This window comes from Peromyscus californicus, unplaced genomic scaffold, assembly GCF_007827085.1.
Source record: "Peromyscus californicus insignis strain IS unplaced genomic scaffold, ASM782708v3 Scaffold_7__1_contigs__length_154581171, whole genome shotgun sequence".
Taxonomy (NCBI): domain Eukaryota; kingdom Metazoa; phylum Chordata; class Mammalia; order Rodentia; family Cricetidae; genus Peromyscus; species Peromyscus californicus.
In genome coordinates this window covers 85519541-85541075 of record NW_026294595.1, presented here as the reverse complement: position 1 = coordinate 85541075, position 21535 = coordinate 85519541, and the positions used below count along the sequence as shown (strand labels likewise).

The following is a 21535-nucleotide window of genomic DNA, read 5'->3' as shown; positions in this document are numbered from 1 at the left end:
TGAGGAGACAATAGTCTCAAAATCTAGGCCAGGAGCACTGATGCACAGGAACAGGGTAGTAGCTCCATGGAGATGGTGCTTCAACAGGAAAGTAGCTTGGTAACCTTTTGATATGGAGGGTGAGGAGGAAGGAAGGGATAGAATAATTAACACTCCAGATGAAATGTCTGACAGAAAGATGGTTCATCATTCATAGAGATAAAGTGCCTGGAATCAGAGAGTGTCACCAATCTAGTAAGATCCAGTTCATTCCACTGCTTAGAGACTCCCACTACATTATAAAGTAAATATTTAAACAAATCCATCCTTCTCATTGTGAAATCCCCCTGTGCTTTTCATATCATCCACACTCACAAGGCTCCTTGTAAGATGAATTGCTAAACAGTCTTATTAATAAAAAACCTGGAGCCAGATGTTGGGGTAAAAACTGAGAGATCAGAAAAGCAGAAAGAAGCCAGCCACATTCTTACCACTTGGAAATCCTCAGCCAAAGAGACCTACTTCCTGTATACCCACTCCTATATGCCTTTCTGTTCTGCAACTCACTTCCTCTCTCTGCCCACTACATCACTTCCTGTCTGTCTGTATAGACTTCCAGACCTCTATGGTTAACTAACACTGGGATTAAAGGTGTGTGTCACATGCCTTGCTCTGTTCCCCAGTGTGTCCTTGAACTCATAAAGATGCGGATGAATCTCTGCCTCCCGCATGCTAGGATTAAAGGTGTGTGCTATGATTGTTTGATTTCTATGTTTAATATGGTGACTGGCTCTTTCTTCTGATCCTCAGATAAGCTTTATCAGGGTGCACAATATATTGGAGGACACAATATATCACCACAGCCCCTTGATACTCTTTCTACACAGGGACATTTTAGGGTATCAAGGGAAAAGAAAAGGAGAACTATGGGACACCACTAAACTCTGAAAACTGAGTAAGATAGAACGGAAAGTGTTGTGTGGGAGATAATCTCAATTTTTAATGAAATCTATTTGGAGCAACATTGCTTGAGGAGGTACAAACACCAGCCAGCAAATGGTAAATGTTATTCTTACTCTATGATAAACAAGACATATGAGAATATCAAGACCTCTTTACAAACTGAAAGAAGATGCTAAAAGGAATATTTGATCATTCTCTGCTTTTAATGTATTTCTTTTCATCTGTCAGTTGATTTTTTGTTAAAGATGATGACTCTCATTCTGGAATATTTTACATTCACTGCCTTTAATTACAGAGACAGATGAGTGGTTACCCAGGAACTTATAATTGTGACTAGATTTTGTGTTCTGTTCTAAATATTAAAACCAATCCCTTCATCTTAACAGCTTTATAATAAACAATAAGGACACCTTCTTCAGCAATGCTACTCGAAGCAGGATAGTTTATCACATGCTGGAGCGCACCAAATATGAAAATGGAATATCAAAAGTGGGTAAGAACATTATTTTACAGACAAAGTTTAAAATATTTTTTTAAAAAGATATACAGAGGAAGAGTTTTATAACAAATGAAATTTGATACTTTCACTCATTAATTATGAAATGTATAACACATTAGACACAAATTCTGTGAATATTTTGTGTTGCTACTTTTCATAAAAATATTTTTGAGGGCATTTGGCCACTGCATCCAATGTGAACTATGCAAATACTTAAGAATAAAATTTATCCTAAACTAATAGTGTTTTTAATTAAAAGATGCATAGAAAAGGTTCGGCATGGCATTATAAAAAATTAGAAGTATCAAATATGCTGCATCCATAATTTTAGGTACTTGTACTCATCAAAAATTATATATTTTCTCTTTATCTACATAATTTCCAGAGCCTTTATCCGTAAATATATACTTGTATAATTTTATTCCTTATGTGCTGTATGTTAAACAATTTATGACACCGATTTTATACACAGAGATTAAAATTAGTTTCTAGATCAAATTGGCTTTGAAAGATCCTCATAATTCAATAAGTAAAGAAGAGCAATTTACAAAACTATTAGTCTAGTATGATTCCATTTTCTTAATACATAGAAATAAAAATAAATGAAAGTCTAGAAGAATATGTAAGTAACCTAATGAGAGATTATTTCTGAAATATTAAATGGCCACTTATTTTAACTTATTAAATTTTGAAATTTTGTGTCATTTGATGGGGTTAACATTTTAGTACATATGTAATATGAAAGAAAATTGAGAGATGTGCAACTAGAACAAGATGAATAAAATTGAAAGCCTTACATAGAATTGAAAACAAAACAAAGCTAACATACACACTGACAATTGTGAAGCTTAATTGAAGCAATGAAGAAATCAGTTAGCCAAATGTTCTAAATTCTTCAAAGTTAAAAATTGACAACACATTGGAATCTATCACCATAATTTCCTGATTATTCTAGAATGGAGAACAACACTGGTTAAAAAAGATATGTTTCATGTTTACTTTGTAAAGAAGAATCTTCAGGGTCTAGTTTTTTCTGACTAACAATTCATTTGTAACTGAGAAATCAAAATAGTTGCCTTAGACACTAAAACTTTACCCAAAACAATGAGAACATTTCTAAAGAAACAAAAATTAAAATACCCAGAACATGAGCTGAAATTTTTCTTATGATGGAAAATTGTGCTTATAGGATTCAATGACATTTTAAAATATTTTTTAAAAGTATCATATTCTTTGTGGGAATATGCTAAACACAGAAGAATGAAACTAAAATAAAAAGTATTCTTAGCCACAGTTATCAGTAATGAATTTATAGAAAAAATACATTATTTCAAAATATAAATGTGTATTGTATATGCATTTTTACTTTTAAAACTATTTTCTCATCATTATGTATCACATGAAAACAATGTTGCAAATTCCTGTAGAACAGTCTAAGATAAGCACTCACTAAACTACAATTATTTACTGTGCACCTTATGTAATTTTGTATGCAACATTATAAAAGATTCCATATTTCAGGTGTACAAATATTTCTTTCTTGCATGTTAATAAATAACAGTGTAACAAACATTGCTCTCCAGAAAGTTTTTCTCATTGCTCATTCTCAAAAGAAAATCTCACAGTACCTTCACCAAGATGACAAATCTTAGTGTGACATTTTACATCCTTTTGATTTAGCATAAACAAACGTTTCTCGATCCAACAGTATTTTCTGTCAAATATTGGGAGTAGAAAATTCTTCTTTGACTAAATTTTGTTGTATTTGGTTGGGAATAGATAAAAAGGTTTTCTTGGTTCATGTGATCCCAAGAAGTGGAAATTACCAGTGCACCACTCATCATGGTGTGATTTGGTAAAATGAAACCTTATGCTGGTGTCTTGTAAACAATGTGGCAAGGACACACACCTAGGATGAGTACCAATCTCTTTTTCAAAATTACTATCCCTATAGTTGATGTGGATATGGAAGTCATTTGAATTGCTTTAAGTCTTAAAATAATTCTCTGTTCCATGTGCATTTATACATGTTTTAAGGGAAAACCTTCATTGAAATTGACTCAGATCTTTGTTCTATTTCTAGGTATCCGTAAACTTATAAATAATGGCTCATACATAGCAGCATTCCCCCCACATGAGGTAATTTTGAAAGATATTTTCCATTCAACAGAATAAAATATTTTCATTCTCGGAGACAGTATTAGTTACTTTTTGTTGTTGTGATTCAACACCATAACAAGTAACTTATGGAAGAAAAGTTTATTTGGGCTTCGATTTCTAGGGATTAGAGTCCATGACAGAGCAGCATGGCAGCAAGCAGCAAGAATGGTGGCTAGAGCAACATGCTGAGAGCTCACTTCTTGAGTAAGAACCAAGCAGGGATAGGAGCTGGGATGAGACCATAAACTTTCAAACCCCATCTCTTCTGGCCATACCTCCTAAACCTCCCCAAACAGCTCCACCATCTGAAGGCCAAGTTTCCAAATGCCTGAGACCATTAGAGACATTTCTCATTGAAACCATGACAGTGCCTGAAAATTTCATTCATTTAGATCTGAGTACCCACATCTAGAACAGTTCACCGAGATGATATTACCATCCTTTAGCCTAACAGTGACCCATCAACTCCAAAACATGTCTACAGTTTGCCCTGTGGGAAGAACCCCAGCCTCCCCCAGAGCAGTTTAATATTCTAACTACCCTCTGTTCCAACACAATACATCATGCTTCATCCTACTTGAAATGCCCATTCCTTCCAAATAAGGCAGGTTCCTGGCTTGTATTTACTATTTTAGAATACCTGAAAGTCAAAAACAAGACCACAATCAAAACTTCCATGTATTACCTACCTCACTTCCAGACAGATTATTACCTTGCTCCAAGTTTTAACTAGAAAGATGTAGATGGCCCTGAACAATGAAAACAGCATCTGTTGAACTCCTCCTTGGCCCCTGCTATACATACTCTTTGTTTATTTTTTTAAACTGTGTCACATCTTAAAATAAATTAGAAGTTTTACTTCTGAACTTTCAAAAACCATCATTCCTTAATTTCCAAAGTTAATGCAATGAGCTCAAAAGTTAATGCATATGAGGAATTTGCAGCCCCATGTAACTATTAGTAGATAAAATGAATTGGAAATGTTGTATTTGTCAATGAGATAAATATGGACAATCTCTCACTTGAAACAACCCTATGTTACTGACAATAAGATTAATTCCATTATAAACATATATAATCCAGTTACAAGAAGGTAAAATGCCAAAGGCAGTTATAAGCATAGGAAGTGTTAATGATCTTCATGAAATACCCACTTACAATAAAAAGTTAGGGATAATAATCATGAGCATTTTTTTCATATATTTCATGTGCTGAACCAGCACATGTTTTACCATGATTTTGCCTGTGCATAAGGAAGTAAACATTATTCTCTCTTTAGATATAAAGGAACACATCTTAGAAAAATTAAACACCATTTAAAATGGTGGTAAACTAAAGTGATCAGAGAAGCACAGCTAAAGGAGTCATTTAACAGAGGAAATTTGGTTTGTTCTCTTGGGCACAGTAATTTTCTCTGCATAATTAGCTTGTACACTGATAGCTCACTTGAGTTTCTCATGGGAAATTTGGCAACTGTCATAACTGGGTTGTTGATGATAGTCTTTTTAATTTATTTATATAAAGCATTTGAAATATAAATATATGTCATAAATATACAAAAGAAATAAAAAGTATCATTGAGTACCATTGCATACTGCAAATATACAAAAGATAATTGAGACACAATGAAATGGGCTGGGAGTTGTCTATTGACTTGAATTGCTATTTACTCATGGGAGAAAAGCAAGATTTACAAAGAAGAAAATAAAGTCAATGGTATTAATATATAGTCTGATAAGGACATTTTAAAATGTATGTCTTCCTTTTTGATTGATGCTAGATACTATATTCAGTCTCATAAATTTTATTCATAGTTGAGAAATTTTTTATTTTCTTACAAAAATGACAATAGCTAGGGGAGCATGGCAAATCCTTCTAGGGAGAACAGGCAGGAAAATGTAAAATCAATAGGCCAAAGGTGCATATGTATGAGATAACTTTGTCTAAGACATGAGTCAAATATATAATTCTTTCAAGGATGGATTATGGAGGAGGATAAATCGAAGGTGTGATTAGGGACCACTGACAATATGTGAGCCTTCTGAAAGGCTCACAAGTGCATGAGTAGGTCAGAGCTTTCTCTTCACCCAGTTCTCCCTTGCAGCTCACCTCTTGTCACTGTCAAGCTAGAGCGGTGTAGCAATTGGTGTTAAGTGCAGGTTGCACAGTGGTGTCCTAGGTACCCTAAATTTTAGCATCTAGAAATATATATGGTCTGACCACTAAAGCCGGGTGAATGTCATATATTAGAATTATTAGCACTGACTGCAAAAGAACAGCAATTTTGCTATTCATCCTTTTGATAAGTATCAGGCAGGCAGCAATCTAGTTTCAAGAGCCAATACTTTTCTAAGTGGATGTTCTGCACTTGAAATCAAGATGTTTTTTCATTTTTCTCTTTGGCTTCCAATTATTAAGAATTAAATATTTGGACTAGTTTAGGGAGGACACCTTGGGCTTGTACTTTGAATGTGTATCACCCTGTCCCTAACTGTTTTTTTCTATTTTATTAAAGTGTCAGAGATGGCATGAACATATGTTATCCCCTTGCAGCCTGAAGACACTTGCAAACCAGAGCTCAAAGTTTCAAGAAAGCTTCATAAATAATCTCATCCCTAGTGATTAGGGAGCCCTCAACCATATGAAGGCCATTTGAAAGAAAACGCTGTTTTAAATGCTTAAATTTTGAAATATTAAAAGTAAATTTACAAGACCCTAGGATCTAAACACATAGGTGCCTCTAAAGGTTATAATCCCGTTCTGTTTTAAGCAAATATTTCTTCTCTTATCATCTATAAGTAAAAGAGAACTTTTCTGAATCTAGCTCACTTCTTAAATCTAAATGGTATTCAATTTATCAATTAAAGATTACAATAATTTTATCATTTTTAATTTATAGATCCTGAGTTTGAAACAGTGAAATATGAAGTCTCATTTACTTAAGTAAAATGGGCCCAAATTATTTGAAAAATTATTTAAAACACTATTTTCATAAAACTATGATATTTCCAATGATAAAGGTATTTACCATTCCAGTGGTAAGCTTGAGTATATAATCTCTAATTATTTTATATGTTGACAAATTTCCTTGTTAGGGATACACTAATTCTTATTCAGTTCAAACTTCAGTAAGAAAATGGATTCTGATTTACACTGTTGTATCTCTCTCAGGGAGCCTATAAGAGTAGTCTGCCCATCAAAACCCATGGACCTCAGAATAATAGGCATCTGTTGTATGAGCGCTGGGCACGCTGGGGAATGTGGTACAAGCATCAGCCTCTGGACTTAATCAGGTACTGAAAATGGACTGGTTGGTAATAATGAGCAAACTGTTCTATTGCAATTTTCCTAGCCTTGAAATTATTTCTTATCACAGCTATTTCAGTTTAGAAACTCTCTGCAGAAAAAAAAAAAAAAAAAAAAAAACACTTCATGACTTTTCAATAGAAGGAACTTAATGTCAGGAATTAGTTATAGAGAGTGTGAAAGCTAATAAAAGAGTCTTTAAGTCAATCAGAGATTGATATCAAGAGGAAGTGACTAGCACCCTTAAGGGTAAAGGGGAAATGGTGCCATATGTATTACACACCCGAAGTACCAGGTTCTGAGGAATACTAGGGGAAGAAAAATAATCCTGGGTTGTTTATTTCTTCTTCATACTTCCAAGTCTTCTAGTATCTCTTTGCTCAATTTCATCATAAGCATTTTACAATGGAGCTAGAACAATGGACTACCTTATGAAAAAATCAAAACAAAGAAGCATTCAACAGATATGAAGGCAGATAGGCAAACAGCCAACACATCATCTGTGTGTATGTGGTAGGCTGTCAGTATTCACAAGGAATTGGTTCCAGAAACTCCTCTCAAATGACACACTCCACAGTGCCCATATTCCTTTTATATAGTGTGTGTTTAGACATAACCTACATATATACTTCAGCATACTTTCAATCATCCCTAGAGTTTTCATAATAAGTAATACAATGTGAAGGTTAGGGAAATAGTTAATATGTTGTATTATTTAGGGATGAATGGCAAAAATAGAACATGCATGTTTAGTGAAGATACAACTTTGATCTATGGATAGTAGAATGTGTAGGTGTAGAACTTGGTAATACACTGGACTGGCTATATGTGTCTTCCAAAAAGGTGTTCTCTCTATTTTTGTGAGCACTTTCTATTGAGTAGTTGCTCTTAACTCTATCATCTGTCTGTCTGTCTATCTATCTATCTATCTATCATCTATCTATCATTTATTTTGAGACAGAGTCTCACTATGTATCCCTGTCTGCCCTGAAACTTACTGTGTAAACAAAGATAGCTTTGAACTGACAAAAGCTCTGCCTGCCTATGCTGGGATAAAAGGCATACAGCAACATGCCTGGATTCAGTTTTATTTTTGGAATATTTATATTTGAAATTTACATAATTTATTTTAGTGCAGAAAACATTGTTCATATAAAAAGCATGAAATATATGTTAATACTGTTCTGATTTGCTAGCTAATGATGAATATCTATAGGATAAAAGAAAAAACACATACTATTAAGCTAAATGTGTTGATATTTTTATCTGTTTACAGACTATAAAGAATAGCTCACAACTGTATTAGTCAGTGTGTCAGTAAGATACAGATCACTGAAGGGGTGCTTGAAGGGAAATCAGTAAGAAAGAATATATAGAAGTGGGAAGTGGGATCATGAAAGCCAACACCTAATGACATGCTCAGGGACTAGTAAAAGCTAGAAGCGATTATTAAACCTTATCTTAAAGACACAGGGGGAGGAAGGACTTGCCAGAACCAATTAATACTAACCCATAGAAGGAGGTAACAGATACAAGCTGTGACCTGAGGAAGAAAGTAGTTGTAGAGAAACCGTGACCCAAGAGAAAGGAAGTCATCTACCATATAGATCTTGAAACCAACGAGCCTGTTTGGAAGTCAGAAGTTTTGAAAAAAGAGAGAGTGGATAAGGGTCCACAGTGGTGAACTCGTGGGTCACAGGATAGTAAGTGGAGTAAGCACTTGGAGATACACAGGATGAATACTCAGCAAATGTTGGTAGTTGAGTATATCCAGAATCAAGAAACTTTCTTATTGTGTCAACCATGACAAACTCCATTATTCTAATGTATTAAAGTAAAGCATTATTGTTTTTGAAATCTATGGACACAATATAGTAAGACATGTTGGCTCATGAAAATGTTCATTAGGAGCTAAGATGATAGTTTTTGAGTAGCATTTCAGTATGAATTACTTTTTTTTTTCGAGACAGGGTTTCTCTGTGTAGTTTTGGTGCCTGTCCTGGATCTCGCTCTGTAGACCAGGCTGGCCTCGAACTCACAAAGATCCACCTGCCCTTGCCTCCTGAGTGCTGGGATTAAAGGTGTGCATCACCACTGCCCGGCTGAGTTACTATTCTTATCTACAGGCAGCATTGCTATTATTGCTTCAGATAAATTAAGCAAGCATCCTATGTGAGTAAATGGGGTCTCTATTACAAACATCCAGGGCTATCCAGCTACTATTGTTTGATTACCCACAGAGATGGGTAATTTTCCTGTAAGAATGTGTGTTAGTTAAAGTGACTAAGCAATAATGCATCATGAAAGACCCACCAGAAAAGGGTATACAGTAAAGGAGTACAGGTGATATGCAATGGACAGCACTGCCTAGGAACTTAGTTATAGCTAAAACTGAAGCAGTGATGTGGAAGACATTTAGCTTAAACCACATAAAGGTATTTTGGACAAGGCACAATTTCCAAAACTTTTAACTCTTTATAGTTAAGCTGTTCATGAGTCTTTTTGTTGCTTCCTTTCTATAATAAGAATAGGTTGGGTTCTTTTGATCATAGCTGATGGGATTTCCACAGGCAAATCAGCATTGTCATGCTCAGTATAGAAATGCCTTAATGTGATGTATGAGCCAAAAACTGTCAATACATCTTTTTTTAAAAAGTGAACAATCATTTCTGGAGATTTATATTGTTTTACTATTTTAAAATTGATTCAAACTCTTAATAGCTAAAGCTTATTTAGTTTCAATCTAATTTCCCATGGAAACTATTTTAGATCCAAGGGAATACTTTAAAAAATCATCAGCTGCAAAAACAGTGGAATGACATTTCAAACAATTCTAATAATAGGTATCAAAGGAATTTAAACTTAAAAAATAAAGTTGTTGTAATAAATGATTATTTCTAAAGTTAAAGATACCAGAGTTTACTTTGAGATAGAAGTTATTTCAGCCAGGGACAGATCATCAACGGAAATGTCACAAGGGGAGCTTTAAATAAAACAGACACAAAGAGAATGGCCTTGGTTGAGCAGTAGTGGGGAGCTGCTGCAGTAGTGTCCCTTTGTTCTCTTTCTTCTGCAGGATTTTGTTGTACCTCTAAGGAATAATTATTAGAGATAGTTGTAAATACCGGTGTTCCAGGGAAAGGTCATTTTTGACCATTTTTCTTTGTCTGCACCTAGCTTCTTCACCTCCTGACACACACTGAAGGCTGCTTTGACTTAGATCGTGTTTTAGCCTAATAATAGTAACTTACATTAACTTCCACAACAACAACAAAACAGATTAATGTGTTAGTGTCTCATGAGCAGATCAGTCCCTGCAACTGCTCTCCCCGTCGTCATAAAGATATCCCACTGTTCACAAGCAGAAAGGGAAGTCTTGTAAATGAAAACTAATAATTAAATTTTCTTCCCAGCAACAGTCACTGTGAAGCATCAATCTTTAACAGTGTAGCTGTGGGCAGGCGTATGTTAAGTAACCAGTTTTAGAAAACGGAGACCTCACAGTAGTGAGGAAATCAGGGAATGTAAAATTATTTCTATCAGCCCTTTATAAACTATGGAACTATAGAAAAGCAAAATTGGACTGAGTGAAGGGAGAACAACTGAGTAGATCTTAGACATGCCTCATTAATCTGCCACTTCCATATCAACTGAAGACCAATAAAGTTTTTAATTCCTTTACCTTCGTTTGCTTTTCTAATAGTGGCTGCTAGTGAAGCAATAAATGCACAGCTCTACCTTCAAGAAGCTTAAATGTTGTGAAGGTAACGCTGAATTGCGGTATGAAGGAAAGTTATAAGGCATCATGTCTGATGACATTAACTAAGGCATTGGAACAAGCACAAAACACTTAACAAGGGTTAGGGAGTAAAGATGCCTGGAAGAAACAATATGAAGAAGAAGGCAGATACCCATTACAGGAAGAGGGAAATGTTTTGTTTTAGTTAGAGGCCAGTGGTAATTAAAGGAAATGTGCTTCCGACAAGCAGAATAGAGCTTCAGTGGAAGAAGATGAGATGTAACCAGGCAGACTGTAGCATGAGCATGTCAGCGTCTCAAGTGGAGACACATCTGCCCTGGACTGAGAATCCAATCAAATGGCCAACTGATTTTTTTTCTTTTCTTTTTATTCTCAGGAAAACATAGCTCCATTCAAGACTAAAAAGGTATACTATTAGGAAGACAGAGAAAGGCAAAAATTAGGTTATGAAAACTATTTTGAGAAAGTTGGACCAGAAATAGGTACTGTTGAAAGTTGGTCTTGTGTTGTCCCTTTAGTGGCCAAGTCTACAGAAACACATCATTGCCATTATGAGAGTCATTAACAGCCAGCAGGGTCAGATACCCTAGTATTGCTGACAAGTACATGGGCTAGAGGCCTCAGTTTACATCTGATATCATCACTAGTTGTGGGATTGTAGATTGTTGGGTCATTTATGTTGCATTAATTCAAACTGAAGACTGGCTTTCTTGTGTAGGCTATACTTTGGTGAGAAGATTGGGTTGTACTTCGCCTGGCTGGGATGGTATACTGGCATGCTGATTCCTGCAGCAGTTGTTGGCCTGTGTGTTTTCTTCTATGGATTAGTTACAATGAATGAAAGTCAAGTAAGGTGAGCTATGAAGAGACTTCTCCAATGTATTTGTCCTGCTTTGTAAAAGTACAAATGCCTATGCACAGTGGAGGTAAATAATAGAACCGCTGTGTCTGTGTTTTGTTTTGTTTCTAGTATAACAAAAGTGCTGTTAAAATGTCATTTTTATAGTTTTATATGCAAATTCTTTTGAATATGTCCAAGAGTGAGTTCTTATCTCTCTGCTAAATTTATTTTTCCAATATAGATTACATAATCTAAAAATATCAGCAAACTGGGATTTAGCAAAAGTAAATTATATCAAAAATGTGATCACAGTTTTAAAAAGAGTGACATAAAATTAGAAATAGGAAAGAATTATTCTTACAAATAATGCATTGTTTTTCACCACAAGTATAACATTGAATTTAACTCTATATAATCAAATTCAAAAGACAAAGAATCCCTTGTTGGGGCTCAGCAGTTAAGAGCCTTACTTTTTGCAGAGGACCTGATTTGGATTCAACCACCCTAACTCCAGCTCCAGTGGATCTGACACCATCTTCTGGCCTCTAAAGATGCCTACATACACATGGTACATATGCATACACTCAGGCTCATGTACATACACATAATATAATTAAACAAATCTTTAAAAGGAGAGATTCCTTTATTAGAACTCAGCATTTTGCTCTCCTTTTCTTAATCTTTTTGCAATGACCTGGCTACTAGGAAGTACATATTAACAGCTATTGATGATATAAAATTGTATATAGTATTGTAAATATTAGTTTTCCTGTATTTCTCTTTAAAATATTAAAGTATATATAGTATTTTTCCTGGAAAAAAATTATCTGCATTTCACTGGAGTTATCTAACCAAACTCTTTGATTTGAAATCTCTGAATTCTCTTGTTTTTCAAAACAAAGCACTGTAGATAGAAACCATATGATCCGATCACAGGCTTGTTTCAGGATTTTATAGAATCATTCTGATGCTGAGAGGCAACATAATCCTATATAAACCTCAGCTTTAAAACCTCACTCCTTCTCTGCTTCTTTGTGGGATTTTCCTATATGCTATACAGTAAGTGATGTGGTTCAGAGGAGAGGCTGGATTACAGTTAAGGGTGTCCTGGAAAGAAAGTCGTTCTTTTGCAATGAATGAACAAATAGAAGCAAATTCTTTCTAATGATAGACAGAAAGGGAGCAGGTAGTGGGAAGGAACTGGGAGGGAGTGGGTCTAAAGGGGAGGGAATGTGGGAAGGAACTAAGAGGAGTGGAGGGATGGGAAACTATAATCAGGATATGTGGTCTGAGAAAAGAATCTATTTTCAATAAAAAAATATTGGAAAATAATCACTCAATAATTACTGCTCAGATTAGATCCATGGAGAACATTGTCGTAGTAATTTCAGCACTTCGTAAAGTTTTACTATGAGATACAGACACCTCCCTCCATCAAAACAAATATAAAAATATGCAAAAGTAGAAATGCACAAAAAGGTAAGAAATTTACTGTTCCTATTGATTCTGTACCAGTGAGGGGACTTTGGCTTCTTTTGTATACATATTCTTTAACCTTTAGTACAAGGAGTGTTTTAAAAGGCATTGCAAACTCTTCAGTTACATGCTTTTGGTATTACATTACCACTGCTGCTGTCACACTATAATTAAGATCTTGTCAGACTTTCTATTCTAAACCAAGATAAGCAGCACTGAATATCTTGACTTTCAAAACTTTGAGACTGAAATTTTCCATTCAAGGTGCCAGACATGGTTGAGTCCTGGCTGTTATCTTGGTGGGCAGGCAGGGAAAAGACTGTTTTGCTTTGTGTTGATTCATATTGCTATCTTATTAAGCTCCTTTGTGCTTGTTACAAAGTAGTGAGATGATAAAAAGCTGGAGACATGGGTCTGTTTATTATGGATCTACAAAATATTGACAACCAAAATACAGTCATATTTATTTTTGTTTGTGTTTTTGCTATCATTTTTACCTTTTATTAAAAATAGATTTTGTTCTCACATAATATATCTTGATTATGATTTTCCCTCCCTCTACTCCTTCCAGTTCCTCCGTGCCTCCCTCCACTCCTTCTGGACCATCCGCTTTCTGCCTGTCATTAGAAAATAAACAGGCTTCTAAGGGATAATACGTTTTAATATAATATAATAATGAAGATAGAAAAAAACTAACACATTGGAATAGGACTAAACAAAACAAACAAACAAATGAATAAAACAAAACAAACAAAGAGGAGAAAAAAGGAAAGGAGCCCAAGAAAAGGCACAAGATTGATCCTGTTGATTTAGAGAAACTTGTTTTCTTGGTGATCTCCATCCTCTCTCTTACAATCTTTGATCTTCTCTTCCCCAGGGTTCTCAGAGCTTTGAGGGGAGGGATTTGATGATGGTATTCTGTTAGGTCTGATTGATCCAAGATTTCTCAGTCTCTGCATAATGTCTAGCTGTGAATCTCTGTATTTGTTCCCATCTGCTGCAGGAGGAAACCTCTGATGATGGCTGAGCAAGGCACTGATCTATGAATATAGCAGAATGTCATTGAGAGACATTTTATTGCTACTTTCTTTTCTTTGTAGAACGTTAGTATTTTGTCCCTGGGCCATCTTGTCTCAGGTTCTTGGTCATCTAAGCATTGTCAGGTATGGGTTCTATCTCATGGAGTGGGCCTTAAGTCAAATCAGATATTGGTTGGTAACTACCACAAACTTTGTGTCACCATTGCCCTAGCATATCTTACAGGCAGGACACCATTGTGGATCAAAAACTTTGTGGCTGGCTTGGTGTTTACCTTTTTCCTTTGATAGCATGCAGAGTACCTTTCTTTTTTTCCTTTTTTCTTTTTCTTTTTGGTTTTTTGAGACAGGGTTTCTCTGTGTAGCTTTGGCACCTTTCCTGGAACTCACTCTGTAGCCCAGGCTGGCCTCGAACTCACAGAGATCCACCTACCTCTGCTTCCCAAGTGCTGGGATTAAAGGCGTGCGCCACCACTGCCTGGCGCAGAGTACCTTTCTATACCAGAGACGATAGAACATAGGAGTGAAGGCTCTATGTAGGCACCAGCTCGGTTTCTTCGTCTTCAGTGAGTTGTGTGGGTGATGTATTCAGCAATAGGACAGGACTTACTGTCAGTTTGTGGAGAACAATCTACAGTCTTGGCAACAGCCTGGGCTGTTGTGGGGTTCCAACGGGACTGTTTTGGCCAACAACATAATCCCAGTACTGGAAGCCTCATTTGGTGACAAGATTCATCCAGTTAGGCCTCTGTCTCCCCATTATTTGATGATTTCATTTAGATTGCCTTCATATGTGGATCTTTACAAAGCTTCTACTGTATTAAATTTCTATACTGCCCCTCAAATAATCCTTAACTTTAGCTCTTTCTCCCCATATTCCCTCCTTTGTCCTCCTCTTCATTTCCCCTTCCCCCTTGATCCTCCCATTCCAGTCCTGCCCCCGCCCCCGCCCTGCCGCCATATATCCATAACTATCTATTCTATTTCCCTTTCTTAGGGAGCTCTATCTGTCCCCCTACTCCCTTAATCTATACCTAACTTCTGTTTTTCTACAGGTTATAGCTTGGTTACCATTGACTAAACAGTTAAAATTCACATGTAAGTGAACATATGCTACATTTGTCTTTCTGGGTCTGGGTTACCTCACTCAGGATGATTTTGTTTCTCATTCAATCCATTAACCTGCAAATTTCGTGATTTCATTTTTATAACAGCTGAGTAATATTCCATTATGTAAATGTACATTTTCTTTATCTTTTATTCTGTTGAGGGACATCTAGGTTATTTCTAATTTCTGAATATTACTAAAATGCTGGCAATGAACATAGTTGAGTAAGTGTCTCTATAGTAGAATCATGTGTTCTTTGAGTATATGCCTGAGTGTTATAGCTGGGTCTTGAGGTACATTCCCATCTTCCTGAGGAACCCCCACACTGATATCCATCAATTTTGCACACCCACCAGAGATGGATGAGTGTTCCCGTTACAGCATGAGTTATCACTCGTTTTATTCATCTTAGCCATTCTGACAGGTTTAAGATGACATCTCAGAGTAGTTTCAATTTGCATTTCCCTGATGACTAAGGATGTTGAACATTTTTTAAAGTGTTTTACAGCCATCTGAGTTTCCTCCATTGAGTTTTCTCTGTTTAGAACTATAGCCCCATTTTTGTAATTGGGTTGTCTTTGTGATATCTAATTCTTTGAGTTCTTTAGAAATTTTGAAAGTAGTCTTCTATCAGATGTTGAGTTGATGAAAATCTTTAACTATTCTGTAGTCTGCTGCATTGTACGAATGACAGTGTCCTTTGCCATGCTTCTCAATTTCATGGGGTCCCATTTATTAACTGTTGATCCTAGTTCCAGTGTTAATGGGGCTCTGTTCAAAAAAGTTGTCTCCTGTGCCAATAAGTTCAAAGCTACTCCTTACATTCTCTTCTGTCAGGTGCAGTGTGTCTGGTTTTGTATTGAGGGCTTCGATTCATTTGAAGTTGAGTTTTGTACAGGATGATAAATATGGATGTATTTGGAATCTTCCAGTTTTACCAGCACCATTTGTTGAAGATCCTGTCCTTTCTCCAGAATGTGTCTCTGGCCTCTTTATCAAAATCAGGTGTCAATGGATGTGTGGATTTATTTCTAGATCTTCATTGATCAATGTGCCTGATTTTGCACCAATATCATGCTGGTTTTATTACTTACTACAACTCCATAGTACAATTTGAGATCAGGGATGGTGATACCTAGAGCAGTTTTTCTAATATTCAGGATTGTTTTAGCTATGCTGTGTATTTGTGTTTCCATGTGAAGCTGAAAATTTGTCATTTTAAGGTCTGTGAAAAAAATGTGTTGAAATTTTTATGGGGATTGCATTGAATCAGTAGATTTTTTTGTGCAGGATAGCCAGTTTTACTATATTAATCCTATTGATCCATAAGCATAGGAGATCTTTCCCTCTTCTGATAGTTTTTTCAAATTTTCCTTCAGTCTCTTAAAGTTTTTATCATACAGGTCTTTTATTTCTTTGGTTACAGTTACCCCAAGATGCTTTATTTTTATTTGACGCTATTGAGAAAGGCATTGTTTCCCTGATTTATTTCTCGGTCCATTTGTCATTTGTACATTGGAGGGCTACTGATTTTTGCAATTATTTTATTGAGTATTTTTGCATCTGTGTTCATAGGAAAAATTGATCTGTAATTCTCTTTCTTTGTTGGTTCTTTATGTGGTTTGGGTATCAGGATACCTGTGGCCTTGTAAAATGAATTGGGCAATGTTCCTTCTGTTTCTATTTTGTGGAATATTTTGAGGGGTATTGGTGTTAACTCTCCTTTGAAAATCTCATAGAATTTTGCACTGAAACCAGTTGGTCCTCAGCTTTATTTTGGCAGGGGGAGACAACTTTTAATGACTGCTTCTTCTATTTCACTAGGGGTTATAAGTATTTTTAAATTGCTTATCTGATTATGATTTAACTTTGGTAAGTGGTATGCATTGAGAAAATTATCCATTTCATTTAGAGTTTCTAATTTGGTGGAATACAGGTTTTTAAAGTATGACCTTGTGTAGCATGAATCTTAAAGAGTCTTATTAATAAAATCAAACCTGAGGCCAGTTATTGGGGTGAATGCTGGAAGATCAGAGAAGCAGAATAAGCCACAGCTACCCCACCTCGCCAGTTCCTCTGCTGATCCTGTTTCCTCAGACTGGAAGCCTCTGAGTCCTTATCCAAATGGATCTCAGCTGAACTGTGCTTCTCAAAGCCTAAAAGCTTAACCAGCTAAAAGCTTCTAGTTTCTGGTCTTCACGCCATATTTATCTTTCTGCTTTCTGCCATCACTCCCTGGGATTAACGGCGTGAGTCACCATGCCTGGCTATTTGCAGTGTGGCCTTGAATTCACAGAGATCCATGCCTCCAGAAGGCTAGGATTGAAGGTGTGAGTGCCACCATTTTCTAGCCTCTGTATCTAGTGGCTGTTCTGTTCTCTGACCCCAGATAAGTTTATTAGGGTCACACAATATTTTGAGGAACACAATACCACCACAACCTTGTATTGGCGTCAGTTGTTGTGTCCCCTTTTAATTTCTAATTTTGTTAAATATTCTCTTCATTTTTTAGTTTATTTGGACATGGTTTGTCAAGCTTACTGATTTTTCTCAAAGAACCAGCTCTTTGTTTCATTAATTCTTTACATTGGTTTTGTTTGTTTGTTTCTAGTTTATTGATTTCAAACCTGAGTTTGATTATTTCCATCTACTCCTTTTGTGTATAACTTCTTTTTGCTCTAGAGGTTTCACATGTGCTATTTAAAGTTACCAGTATGAAATCTCTCCTTTTTTGTTTTTAAAATAGGCACTTAGTGCTGTAAACTTACCTCTTAGAGCTATGTTCATTGTGTCTCATAAATTTGAATATTGTTCATTTTCACTCAATTCTAGAAAGCCTTTAATTCCTGCCTTGACTCAGTTTTCATCCAGCAGATAGTTGTTCATATTCCATGAGTTTGTAAGCTTTCTTCTGTTTCTGTTGTTGATTTAATCGCTAGTGGTTTTATAGAATGTGGGCTGTTAGTTTAATTTTCTTGTATCTGTTGAGACTTGCTTTATGTCCAAGTGTGTCACTAATCTTGGAGAAGATTCCATGAAGTGCCAAGAGGAAGGTATTTTCTTTTGAGTTTAGGTGAAATGTTCTATAAATGTCTGTTAGGTCCACATTTAGTTTCTAATATCAATTAGCTCTAGTATTTCTCTGTTTAGTTTTGGTCTGTAAATATTTCTCTAGTTTTTTTTTTGTTTTGTTTTGTTTTTGTTTTTGTTTTTTTTTTTTTCTGTATGACCTGTCTATTGGCAATAGTGCTGTAGGGAAGTCTCCCATTATCAGTGAGTGAGGGTCAATGTGTGATGTAAGCTGTATTAGTGTTTCTTTTATGAACTTGGGTGTCCATATATTTTGTACCTGGATGTTAAGAATTGCAGTGTCCTCTTGGTGGATTTTTCCTTTGATGAGTATGGAGGGTGCTTTTCTATTTCTTCTGATTAGTTTCCATTTAAAAATCTTTTTTATCAGATGTTAACATGGCTACGTCAGCTTTCTTCTTAGGTCTATTTGTTTGGAATATCTTTTTCTATGTTTTGAAATGAGAAATGTCTATCCTTGATATTAAGATATTTTTCTCGGATGCAGCAGAAGTATGGGTACTATTTTCGAGTCCGTTTGGTCAGTCTATCTTTTTACTGGGGAATCGAGAACATTGATATTGTGGGATATCAATGAACAATGCTTGATGATTCCTGCTTTGTTGTTGTTGTTGATGATGATGTTGGTGATGGTGATGGTGGTGTGTGTGTGTGTGTATATGAGTGTGTGTGCCATTTTGGGATTTGATTTGCCATTTGGGATTATTTATTTCTTGTTTCTTCTTAGGTGTTGTTAATCTCTTTAGGTTCAAGTTTTCCTTCTGTATTGCCTTCTGTAGAGCTGGGTTTGTAGATAATGCTTAAATTTAGTTTTATTATCGAATGTCTCATTTTCTCTATCTGTTGTGATTGAAAGTTAAGACAGACCTGTTAGAATAATACCTCACTTCTCCATGGAGACACTAAAACTTAGAAGGCCTGGACAGATTTTCTATGAGATCACAAATTCCAGCCAAGACTACTATACCCAGCAAGGCTTACAGTCTTATTTCTTAACTGCCCAGCAGTTAACAGTAGGAAGATAGAGCATTCAAGTTTTAGATCTCTCTCTGTGTATATATGTATGTGATATATATATATATATATATATATATATATATATGCAACATATGTACTTAACTGAAAATGTTCATATTAGTATTTCAGAGAGGACATCTCATAAGTTTTAAGAAAGACTAAACAGTTATGGGTGTCCTGCTTCTCAAGGCACTGGGCTTCAGGACCAGGTCAAAGAGCTGAAACTGCAATTTTCTGGAACCTTCTGAATTGGCATCAGAACATCAAAAGAAATGTATGCAATGTTCAGTCCTGACCTGTTTTCCAAAAGCTGTTGTATGTTAAAGAATCCTCCCCCAAACAAGCTTCCTCTTTATGACTATCCTCAGCAATAAGAGTTTCTTCGTTCTTTAGCTGCCAGTTGGGTGCTAGGTAGATTATCATATCACTTAACTAACATCCCAGTTACCATCCTCATATTGAACAACAACAAAAACAAAGCAATACTGGTCTTTATAGAAGTAAGTGATTTGTTCAGAATATTCCCTTTAAGGGATTAGCTAAATTACAAATCTCTTTCAAATTTGTTTTATGAAACATACATTTTATGGTGTGAATGTTTAAAACCAGACCAATCTTCTTATAGTAATATTAAGTGCTCACTTGTAAATGTAATGTCATACAGGTCTCTCAAACTCATTCATCGTGTGAGATGGGAATTTCATGGTTCTTTGAGCATCAACTGCGTTTACCATCACCTTTCTATGGCTTCTGACAACCACAAATAAACACCTCTTTTTACTGTATGGGTTTGACTGTGCTAGCTACATCAAATAAGTGAAATCATTCAGTGTTTGTTCTTCTATGATTGGATCATTTCACTATTGAAAACATATTCCAGGTTCACCCATGTTGTCATATTTGACACAATTTCTTCCCTGAGGCCAAATATACTGCTTTAGGCATATGTACAGTGGTTTTTTTAATCCATTTGTTGATACATAGAAATTTTATTTGTTTAAATATCTTTGGTACATTTTAAAAATCATTCAGAGAAGATGGGAGTATTAGGGTGAAAGCCTGGGCTTTGGTAGCTGCATCAGGGACCTAACTAAGGTCCCACCCAACAGCATCAATGAGCTGCCATTGATCCAGTGCTAGTCTGTCTGAAGAGGCGATACTGTAAGTTGTTAGAGGGTTAATTGCTGAAGGTACAAACTCACCCTCACAGATAAGTGAAAGAATGGTCTGTCCTGTGAAGCTTTGTCCTGCATGAAATTCAAGGCAATTAAAGAGACAAGATTAAGGACAATGGTTTATCTCTGTGCCTTCTGACAAGTACAGACACAGAATGAAGGCAGAAATGCCAGCCTTGCATCCAACTTTTGGTTACCCTGCAAAGAGCAAATTGAATGCTTTTTTTTCAATGAAAGATAACTTCAAAGCACTGGTTTCACCACCTCTTCAAAAATCCTGATTTCTTTTATTTTTGTACTATATCTAGAAATGGAATTACAGGATCATGTGGTATCATATGAGATCATTTAATAAAAAATTTTTGAAGCACTTTTACACTTTTCCATAACAACATAGCATTTGAAATTCTCACTATGAACTAAAGTTTCAGTATCTCCACATCCTTCATGATACTTATTTTCAGTGTTACTATAAAATGTTCTAGGCTGCACAGAGAAACCCTGTCTCAACCACCACCACCACCCCCCAAAAAAACCCCAAACCAAAACAAACAAAACCCAAAAAGTGTTAAAAATCAAATTGTGTGTGTGTGTGTGTGTGTGTGTGTGTGTGTGTGTGTGTGTGTGTGTGTGTGTGTGTGTTATCTTTCCCTATGGTGGAATACCTTGCTCAGCCTTGATGCAGGGGGAAGGAGCTTGGTCCTGCCTCAACTTGGTATGCCAGCCTCTGTTGACTCTCCAAGGGAGGCCTTACCCCCTATGAGGGGTGACTGAGAGAAGGAATGGGAGAGGGAAGGGAGGGGGAACTGCGGTTGGTATGTAAAATGAAAAAATTTAAATAAATTAATAAAATAAAATAAATTTCTAGAAGTTCAGGCTGGAGATAAATCTCAGTGGGAGAGCACTCACTTTATGTGACCAAGGCCCTAGATCAATCCCTAGAAATCTCCCCAAACCCTTAAAATAAAATAAAATAAAATAAAATTTGGTCTTCATTGTCTTAGTGGTTCTGACTTACAGTTGCTTGATGTTACATCTAATTCTAAACTAATGCTTTGTTCCCGCTATCATGTCCAAGCTCTTTCCCTCTGTCTGTGCTCACCTGTGTGCTATAAAGTGTTCAT

General features: G+C 35.9%; 1 protein-coding gene across 5 annotated transcripts in view; it reads left to right on the top strand.

Moving 5' to 3' along the window:
* The window catches only part of Ano3 (anoctamin 3), a 245044-nt gene that overhangs the window by 141372 nt on the left and 82137 nt on the right, over positions 1-21535 (top strand). For 4 of the 5 annotated variants that reach the window (XM_052726589.1, XM_052726590.1, XM_052726593.1 and 1 more), the window contains 4 exons: positions 1329-1435; positions 3525-3580; positions 6773-6894; positions 11386-11520. In XM_052726589.1, the coding sequence (XP_052582549.1) occupies positions 1329-1435; positions 3525-3580; positions 6773-6894; positions 11386-11520 (420 nt within the window). The remainder of the gene's footprint in view (positions 1-1328; positions 1436-3524; positions 3581-6772; positions 6895-11385; positions 11521-21535) is intronic. The other variant, XM_052726591.1, reaches the window with a different exon arrangement.